The sequence below is a fragment of the Rutidosis leptorrhynchoides genome, chromosome 1, assembly GCF_046630445.1.
Source record: "Rutidosis leptorrhynchoides isolate AG116_Rl617_1_P2 chromosome 1, CSIRO_AGI_Rlap_v1, whole genome shotgun sequence".
In the NCBI taxonomy this organism is placed as follows: domain Eukaryota; kingdom Viridiplantae; phylum Streptophyta; class Magnoliopsida; order Asterales; family Asteraceae; genus Rutidosis; species Rutidosis leptorrhynchoides.
Window position 1 is genome coordinate 701,769,694 of NC_092333.1, and position 11,092 is coordinate 701,780,785.

General features: G+C 32.8%; 1 protein-coding gene across 1 annotated transcript; it reads left to right on the top strand.

The window, feature by feature from the left end:
* Positions 1-572: 572 nt before the first annotated feature.
* Positions 573-9,714, top strand: LOC139853435 (transcriptional regulator STERILE APETALA). The gene is made up of 3 exons (XM_071842831.1): positions 573-791; positions 8,259-8,802; positions 9,137-9,714. The coding sequence occupies exons 1-3, from the start codon at positions 573-575 to the stop codon at positions 9,712-9,714; spliced, it is 1,341 nt and encodes a 446-aa protein (XP_071698932.1).
* Positions 9,715-11,092: the final 1,378 nt, after the last annotated feature.

The window sequence follows — 11,092 nt, forward strand, 5'->3', positions numbered from 1 at the left end:
CGCCAGTAGTCCCTCGTTTTAATGACTTAAGGGATCATCGTAGCTAAATATTTTAAAAACGAGGGACCAACAGAGCAAAAAAGGCTGAAATGAAATAATAAGACGAAAATGCCCATCACGTGTTAATCACGTAACGGCACTTAACGCCCAATTTAGACGGCATGTAGACGGAGGGATGCATATTGCTAAATTATGCAATTAAAAGGACTCGAAAATTCAATTAAAAACTTGAGGAACTCAAATTACAATTTTGTGTATAATTTAAGGATCAACGGAAAAAAAAAGTCCAAATTATAAACTTAAACATCTCATCTCATCTTTCTTTATTTGATTATGTCACATACTTACATACATTATACTTACTTACATGCTACTGCTAGTATTACGGAGTAATAATTTGATTTTACCCTTACTTTATGTTACTTGTTTGTACCCACATGACAAAGGTTATATAATCTCATGGGCCCCCAGGCTTTTCATTTCTCCCAACAAAACAAGTGAAGTATTTTTTTGGTTAAACTTTATAATTAATTTTCCGTTACTGTCTCTGAAACTGAAAACAAACTTTCCACATGTCAACGACCTCGTCTTCTCACGACGGAGGAGACGATGGTGGTGGTGGTTCAAACGCCGGTGGTGAGTTTGAAGAGCCGTCGCATTCTCGTCGACGTTTCAACTCCGCCGTGTGGCCGGAACCTTTTCTTGAAGCTCTCGCTACTCAAATCGCCATTGATGCTTCTATCTCATTTGGCCGTCTCGCTGCTGCTCCCGCTCTTTTTAATCTATTTCAGGTAATTCAAAAATATATATGTCATCATTTTTTTAATTTTAGTTTTCTCAAAATCATTACATTGTAATTTATAATTATTATATGTTCATATTAGAGCGTTACGACTTGTGATGTGATATGTTTTGGATACATGCAACATATATTTATTTTGTGTTTCAAACCTTTTGTTTTCATTGTTATTAAATATTATTAAATTAGATATTTGAATTTCATAACTCATTCGCATTTGTCATTGAACATACTGGATATGTGTTTTTGTTTTAAACTAATATAAGTATAAATAAAACCTAAGTTAGTTAAATAAATAAGACTTATTGTAAAGAGTTATTTATTTATTTTGACAGAATACGGAGTATCAGATATAACAATATTGATATTTGATATTGATTTTTTTTTTTTTTTTTTTTTTTTTTTGATATTTGATATTGATTGATATGAGAAAAACAAAATCATTTATAAGATTTTAGGATAGTTATGGAGGTTATATAATTTCTTGATGATGTAGGAAGACCATATATGCAAATTGTTAATTACAATACTAATTTTCTCATCAAAGTGTAAACATGCACTCTTAAATTTGTTCACTTATTCTTTTCACCGATCAAATAACATATGGAACCGGTAATTTATTATTTTATCATTTGAATCAACTCAAAAAATAACGCAAACAATTATAAAGATCAATTATTAATTAAAATTACTGATTAATTAACGAAAAAGGAAATATATAATTATACGGAGTATCCGAGTATAATTCTAATTTAATTTAATCAATGCATTATATGAAATCCATTTGTAGTTTCAGTTGAAGAGAATAGAAAATGAATGAATATATGAGGTATATAGGTCATTCTTATTCTTAAGTACTGTAGTAGGGTAGTACCACTAAAGTATCACACAGCAAGTAAATTCTAGTGCCTTTCAAAAAAAAAAAAAAAGCAAGTAAATTCTAGTAATAGGTCTGTACATAGATCTTGCTGTTGATCTATTTGTACCCTTTTATTTATGTATCTAGTCATATGTTCTTATGTATCCTATAATTTTATTATTTTAGACATACTTAAATTTTGCACCTTAGGTCTAGGATAAAATCAACTTTAACTGCATGTAATTTTATAATTAACCTATAACTAAACACTTTACTATCATATCGATACTTTACTATCATATCGATCGACGAGTAACACATACTTGACTTAAAGGTCTATGTGATAAACGTAACTATTATGCATGGCGATCATTTATAACTAACACTGCCTAGAACCCTGTGTGTGGGTGTTATTGTTATGTTGAGCATCACGGTTGTCTATGGTGCGAGAAGTCTGAAAGAAAACCATTATTCAAACTTCAAAGTCACCAACTTCATCTCTGCTAATTAAGTAATTCGATTCTTACAAGCTTTGACTGGAATAAGAAATGAAATTCAATTAGATCGTAAGCAAAAACAATTCAAATCAGAGTCTTAATGAGAATATTACTACGTAATATTTATGTTTTGTTTGGAATGAAAGTACACAAGACTGTCTTTTCTTCTTTTTTTGGAAAAAACAATTATATTCGGTCAAAATATCAAATGGTGTAACCATTCATTTGGCTGGAAAAGGTTATCGTTGCGACTTTTGGCATGGAAATCTATTGGGATGTTACTTTTGATTATTTTGTGTAGCATTTAAAATTTTTGACCGTGCACTCCATATTCTCTTAACTCGTTATTGATTATTTACCAGAAAACCAGTGTTGTAAATCTCCCGAGATCTCCCCCGAGATCTCGTTTTTAGAAGTCAACCGAGACGAGATGTCCATCTCCCGAGATTTCTCGGTTAACGGGGTCAAACTTAGTCAAAGTCACGATTTCTCGGATTTTCTTGCTAATTTGTAATATTTTCTTGTAAAATTCGTAATTTCTAAGATTTTCTCGCTCATTTCTCGGATATTTTTGTAAAATCTCGTAAAAACCTATATAAATATTCATATATTTATGTTTTTATGCATATTTATATTAAAAAGACTATAAAGTCAAAGTAAGTCAACGTCCGAGATCTCTCCGAGATTATTCCGAGATGCCGAGATCTTCCTAAAAAGTCCAAACGAGATCTCCCCTAAATCCGAATTCTCCAACCTCGCAGAAAACTAATTTTTAGAACAAATCATAATTACCAAAAATGATACTCCGTACTTAAATAACACTTAAAGATCTTATGTCTCTTACAAGCAATAGAAAGTGAAACAAACAATATTTGCCATTTAACTTTTGGGTATTTTAATTAAATTACATAATAATATTTGAATGTTTTACATGTTACTATAAAGTTTAAGATAAGAAATGATGGGCTCGGCGTGACATTTTCTGAAGGGTTATTTAATTAATTAGTTACAAGTTGATAGTAGATGGGAAGGTGCAGGTTGGCTTCTTCTTTCCAAAGAGAGACAATACTTTTTATTGTGTGGCTTTTGACCACCACTTTCTTGGGAATGAAAGAATTAAAACTCATTTTTATTCTTTTTATTTTTATTGTTTAGTTTTTTGGCCATATTGTTTCTGGATCATTACCCAAGAGACTCTTATCTTTATCATTTCTCTCTATATTATAATAACATTTCTTTCTTACCTTCTTTTTTTCTTTTTAAAAAAGGTATGTACTTAAACATAGGCTTAGGTAATACTTGGATAATTTTAAATTGAACGATTCGAAAAGACAAACTACTTTAATCTACATATACGTTTACAAGCTGAAGATATTCTTTCTACAATAGTCAAATGTATGTCATATCACAAGTTGAATTACTTAACTATGAAAATATAAACTTGGATTTGTCATCCAATTGATTGTGGCTTCAACTACCTTTTATAGCACACCCACTGTGATTTTTGTTTTTTTAAAACTTGAGTTTTTATCACTTACGTTCTATAATTTTGTCCAACCGTACATTCTAAGATTTGAACTTGTAAGATTTATTTTGGTTTAATGTGATATTATAAATGAAAAATAATAAGGGTCTGTTTACCTTCTACTTAATGATCTCTATAATTTTTAGTTCAGTAAATAAAATTGATACTTCTTTTTCACTTAATCTGTCACTTATAAGTAGAATTACATTAACAGTAATCATAAGGACAAGCCACATATACTTGTTTATTGTAGTATTTACTAAAAGAAAAATTACTACCTTTGTCTCAATTTAATAATACTTCGGATTATTTTTATTTTGGTTGGTTCCAAATTAATAAACAACTTCTATAAATAAATAAGAATAATGAGTTAATGTTAATAACGTAGATTATAAATTATGGATAAAATTTTAATTTAAATAAAAAGTACAATATAATAATAATATTTTAAAACTAATACAGAGTACTATATTTTAAAAGGAGGTGATCCCTACACACCACTTTTGATCCATCTACATTTAATTTACTATTATACTTTTAATTATACTTAGAATACTAATATAAATTTAATTTCCTAAATTAATTTAGGGTTATACATAGTAATTGTGAATTTATGAGATAAAATTGTAGATAGATTAAAAATTAATGTGTGAGTATCATCACTTTACTTTTTGAAAATATATATTTCTTTTTTTAAAATATATACTGTAATTTTTATTTGTAAACAATTAGATTGAGATCGATGAAGTAATAATACAAAACAAAGAAAAAGTATCGTCGCTTTTAGAAAGTGGTCTCTGTCCAAAGCCACGTTGGGGTCAAAGTTTTGACTAAAGATCTATGTCCAACACAAATTAAGACCCACACTTTGTCGCTTTCAAAGTAATTTGGCTTTTGACCTTTTTGTGTTGTTCTTGACATACACAAAATAGTCAAGTTGTCATGTTTGTAACTAAAATACTGTAGTATATTTTGGTACATGGAAAGCTATGGTTTCTATGTTATACATCATAATATAATTTGTTTCTTTCATCCTCTGTTTTTACCTTTTTGTGTACCTTGTTCGGTTGTCCCACATCCTTCATTTGCTCTTTATTATTTATACTATTAAAATTAAAATGTTTTGTACCAATTTTATATCTACTTTGGAAATAAACCCAGAAAAGGCAATAGAACAAAGGATTATGTATTTTAAAATTAGTTAATGCCTTATTAGAGTAATAGTAAAGTACTACCATAGCATGCACAATGTGATTCTATATACGGAGTAGTAGTTGTGGCAGCAGTAAATACTTTATACTCCGTAAGAAGTAAGAAGCATAATATATAAGAGGACATGACAAAACACTAGTAAAGTGTATATACATTTATTTAATTTAATACCAAAAAGAAAAAAAAGACCTAGAGCTAGTAGTAACAGTGACACTAGGTAGGCATCAGGTGATCTACACATGTACGTAGTACTATACATACAATTACAATACACACAGCAAAAAGAAAGAAAGAAACAAACAAACAAAGCTGTGTTTTCTTATTCTCCGAGCATTGAGCATTGATTCTGACATTACTTTCTCTCTCTTATTTTTTTTTAAAGGTAATGATATTTCCACTAAAACCTGTTCATTGTCAATTTTAGTGTCATTCACTGTCTTCTTAATTGGTGATTTAGGCTGGACATTGAAAAACTAGTTATAAAGTGGGGAAGTCGTTTCAAGTTCCAGTATTTTGAAGAGAGAAAATAGTTATTATTTATTTTATTATTTACTTTTTAGTTAATTTATATTAACTAGGAGTAAATAATTTAAGTAAAGAAAAATGAACGTGGTTCGGGTTTCCTCCATGACAGTAGCTGGGGGCGGGTTATCCAACTACGGGAAATGAACGCGTAGGTGGTTTAGTCTCCCCTTGGTGATCTTAAACTGATGTCCAAAAAAATGTCTACATTTACTATTTTTGACATATTTCATTTCAAGCATCAACTTTGTATTTTAACCAATCAGAAAAAATTATACTGAAGAGAGTATATTTTATTGGTGATGAATAATGTTAATGAAATTTTCTAAAACGATGTGAAGTCACTTGTAATAAAACGGATGGGAATATATAAGGTCCCAATAATAAATCGAGTAATCAATTAAATAAGATATTTACTATACAATTTTATCGTTAATATCTTGTTTAATTGATTATTTATTACCAAGCTTATTAAAGCAGGACCCAAGAACTGGTATTATAACAATAATGATTTAATTTTAAATTATTAATCTTTAACTATCAAGTGATATCCGTGGCTATATCTCAACTCCAAACACGGAGAAGAGTTTACTTCATGAGCGCAAATAAAGGATTATTTACTATTAATTTTGTGTACACAATCATTGTTACATGGGGTTCTATATATATTGCTAAACGAGTTAGTACACAACACAACAAAGACTCCTAATTGCTTTCAAATTTCTTGCGCCCTTGCACAATCTCGCGATCGCGAGAAACATTAGGCTCGCAAGACCCCTTGAGTTCCAAACCAACTTGACTCCTGTTAGCAGTCCGCGATCTCAACATGTGTTATGGTCGCGAGACCTTTTCTCGAACGCAAGCTCAAGTATTCCTGTCACGAGAATTGCCCTCCTGATTCTTGTTTAATCGACTTCGCACTCTGGCATACACATCACTATAGCAACAAAGGACTAACATTGATGGTTTTACGTAAGTACCGAACACAATCCAGCTTTCAGGATTAACCGAAACTAAACCAAACATTACAAATATTGTAAGCAAACGTGGAACTAATAGACGTCACTATAGCAACCAAAACCGAACATCGGAACCTATAAAACACGAAAATCACCGTGCCCCATCTAAAAACCCCACAACCGACCACTAAATCCACCACTCCTCAAAGGCCAACGAACAGAAGCAACTGAAACAAACAAACCTTCAGCTCCGCATGGACCAGAACCCAACGGACCAGATCGTCATGAAAACCACATGGAATGCTCACGCGGAAACCCGATAGTTAGTGTACGACTTGATCTATGATTATGACATACAGGGCCGGATATTGGGGCGTGCAAAGCCATCGCTCAATATCCAAAAAGGCCCAAAAAATTACAGCGCGACATTACATACCTAGGTTCATTTGATTTGATATTATGTTTCTACAGCTTTACTTTAGTTGATACTAGTATTTATGACGTTTTTTTTTAGTATTATTGAACTTAATATTATCGTATATGAAAAACTCTCTTATATAAAAGATCCACTTTTATTTATTAAACAGAACCATAGAAATAACAGGACGGCTCTGATGACATACAGTTATGACATAGTTGTACAAGTCTCACGATAAATCGAATAATCTACGATTAGTCAGAATTTTGGACTAGTTCCGATTTGTCACCGACTTGACCAATTTAATCGGTCAAAGTTGTTGATGTCTCGTTTAGTCGGTCAAACACAATCAATGTGAAAATTCATATTAGTGTCCGACTTGATCGATTAGTATTGCAAGGTCCCGACCGATAACTGATTATCACTAGACTAGTAACCTGAATTAATGATGATTGATAGACGAGGAAGTTTTAATTATGTATGAAACACTCCTCGTTTCGACAGTGTATGGGTTATAAATACAGAGTTTTTATTTTTATTAAGCAAGGTTTTCTTTTTTATAATACTTATATTATATCTCTATTAACTTTCTGCATGTCTGTTATGTAGTGCATGAACTCTCCTTTTGTCGTATAGGATATTGATCCCCCTATGCCTGTTAAAGTATTATTCTATCTGATCAAACTTATTTTGTTTACTCCTGCATAAATTACTACAGTAGTATTAATTCTTCGTATTTCTTGAATCTTGTGTTGTAAATAAATATATACTACTAGTAAATATGTTTTTTGTAGTTGAAAATATATCTCAAAGCAGAATGCCAAATCTGGACCTATATTTGTCATTTCACATCAAATTTAGATCGACTCATATAATAATTGTTATATACTAAGAATAGAGAATAGAGAATAGATGGTAAAATTTAAATAGTTAATCTGCATATTGTTGTTTTTATGTAATGTTGGATTTATCTATTTTGTGTTGGTGCATGAAAGTAAGTCCCGAGTTCATTATAGCGTATTCGTGTGTATTAAGACTTAGTAAGTACTTGGATAATCGATTGTTAGTTGTTAATGTGTACTATTACGTATACGATCGATTAATTAGCATTTAAAGTGAATATATTTACTGTGTGTGTAACCGCACGGATGCAGGTTGCATCCGTACGGGTACAAGTGCAACCGCACGGTTGCACCTTATATGTTGAAAGTTTCGGGTTCATTGTTAGGGTTACGAACCTAAAATATACCCTAGCTGTGATTTCGATTCCTTGCAGGTCTAGTACTTATGGTTATCGATCTACAACATCTAAAAGTATTTATCTTGTCTAGATCATTCGTATTTGAGTCGTTTTGATATAAAACCCAATATCGAGTTATTCCACACTCGATATTGAAGATTAGATCGATTAATACTGTTTAATCGTTCCTACATTTTGTTACTCATAAATTTGGGTGTTCAATGCAGGTTTGTAGAACTTGGCGAACCGTATCGCAATCTGACCTCCTTTGGCAGACGCTTACACGTCGCATTTGGCATCGTAACCAGCTACTGCACCCCACTTGGCATGAAGAATATATTTACCGCCATCGAACTTCTAGAAACTTCCTTGCCCAAAGGTATATCTACACCATCCTGCATTTCCCACCAACTGATAATAATAACGATAACAATGGTACCCTTTCTTGTCGCCGCCTTGCACTCTCCGATTACCATCTTGCGGCGGGGTTTTCGGACGGTTCGGTTCGCGTATTCCATCTCCCCACAAGGCTCCACGTGTCTACATTCCACCCGCAACAACGTAACCACTTAGGCCCCTTCTCACGTGCCGTCTCTGGGATCTTTTTTATGGATAACAGGCTTGTTTTTGCCTCGCTTGATGGTGATATTCACGTTGCTTCTATCAACCTACCAGGAGCTCCACGTAGGGCCCACTTAGGGGACGTGGTCACTGATGGCGTACTAGTGGATTTTACTGGTTGTAACCAGTGGTGGGTCGGGCTTTACGCAGGTAATGAAATATGTAATTTGATGCTACACATATTTTTGATTTGGGAAAATGTATGCATAGGCCACCATAATCAAGAAACTTATACTCAAGTAACCAAAGTTTTATAACTACACGCACGTGCATGCGCATACATTGTTTTTCATTAATTAGTCATTAGTTATTTTACATTAGTTTTGGTTATCATTGTTTTTCATTAGTCGTTAGTAATTTTTCATTAGTTTGGTTATCATACAACAAATGTATGATAACTTGATGTGAAAAAGTAAGATTTTTTATACTAATTTTTTTTGAATCTAAACAATGAATGCTAAACTCACAAATTTTGAATGTTTAGGTGTTCCAAACCGTGCTTTCCATGTACGAAATGGTAATACCGAAGAACTTGTGTTCATTGGTGGCACATTAACGGACCCAGATGCTGTATTTGGTTGGCACTTATTAACAGACCTAACTGAGCACGTAGGTCGTATCCGCATAACAAGCGATGATCTGGCAGTAGGTTTCACAAGCAGCAGGTTTATTGTATTTGATTTAAGAAACCAAATGATATTAGGAGAAGAAGAGTTTGGGAGACGGATAAATGTGGGTGCAGCTGATGCTTACGACAAGGCTCTCGTGTTTGTAAATAGTAGGGGTGTAGCTAATATACGGCACGTGAGTAGTTTACAGGAAATGTGTCGGTTCAGGGCTCATGGTGGCTTTTTGTTGGGTTGCATAAACGGTGGTTACTCTTTTATTTACGGTGGGGGTGGGATTAGAGTTTGTGAGCTGGATCGTGGAGCGTACTTGTATGTTTTAAGAGAAATGACAGGGGTGGATGTAACTGCATTGATTGCAGATGAACGGTATGCCGCTGCTGCAAGCAGCAGCGACAACGCTGTTCATCTATGGGACTTTGGAGCACATTTATAGTTATAGATTTGTACATGCTCACATAAACTGAAGTACCACACAACTGGTGACGTTACAGTTGTTTTGTGTGTTTCTGGTTAACTCTTGGTGCGGATAAAGAAGCCGGTTTACTGGCTCTCCTCATAAGATGATGATTCTTTTGACTGCTGATAACGAGTTAGATTTCATCTTTATTTTGCAATGGGTATTAATTAATTTGATTAATGTTAGACGTTTGTTAGTTGACTTGGAAATCATTGTCATTATACATTGGGTATTAGTTGGGTATAGTGAAGAATGTTGTAGATTTTGGTAGTTTGCATGGTGAAGGAGGCTTTGTGTAAATTCACAAATTCAATTTAGAGAATTGGTTGTTGTTCTTGTTTCTTTTTAGCAACTTCTATTTTGATGGTGTATTGTATGAGTCGATAAAATCATTTTGTTTAGTTTGTAACATGCTTGAAATTTATAGTTGTCTAAGAATGTAGAATGGGGTGTTCGAGCTCAGCTACTTGAACTCGACTTGGTACGAATCACGATTGGTCAAGCTATTTTAGTAGATTTGAAGTGGAGCTTGAGAATTAGAGTAACCATCTCGAGAAGATTGTGAATGTTGTCGAGTCTGTTGTCATTCGTGTAGCATTGGTATGAGATAAGATATTCGATCAAGTCCCTTACAATTATAGAAATATACAATTTTACTAAGCCCCGTGTTGTTCTTATAATCGATATGCAACACAAGTAATACAAGGAATGCGATATAAACACAAGATTTACGTAGAAACCTCCCAAATTAATGGAAGTAAAACCACGGGCAACTAGTAACGTTCCACTATATAAAACTTAATTACAATGGATCCAACAGTGTTTTGACTGTTGGAATAGCATAATGACAGTAAGCAATTTGGTATGTATGTGAATAATTCAATCGGCCAGGAGGTAGCATATATATATATATATATATATATATATATATATATATATATATATATATATATATATATATATATATATATATATATATATATATATATATATATATGCATACAATATGAATGGGTCAAGGATTGTAAAGTAATAAGGAATGGTAATTATGCATAAAATAGGACTCCTTATGTGCACCCATGAATACGGTTATTCCCTTCACTTGAGGAGCAAGTCTAGCCAATAAAAGAGGAGGTGGAATTGGATCACAATACAACAAATCTCCACCTTGAGCCAAAACGCCTCCAATCAATTGTTACTGTTGCCGCACCCCGAAGGGTTTCTATGTATAAGTGATACCGACTAAGTCAAGACAATGCTTGAACTTAGTTGGTGGTAGAACCTTTGTAAGCATGTCGGCCGGGTTCTCGCTTGTGTGAACTTTCCCCACAATTATTTAACCTTTTTCAACTAT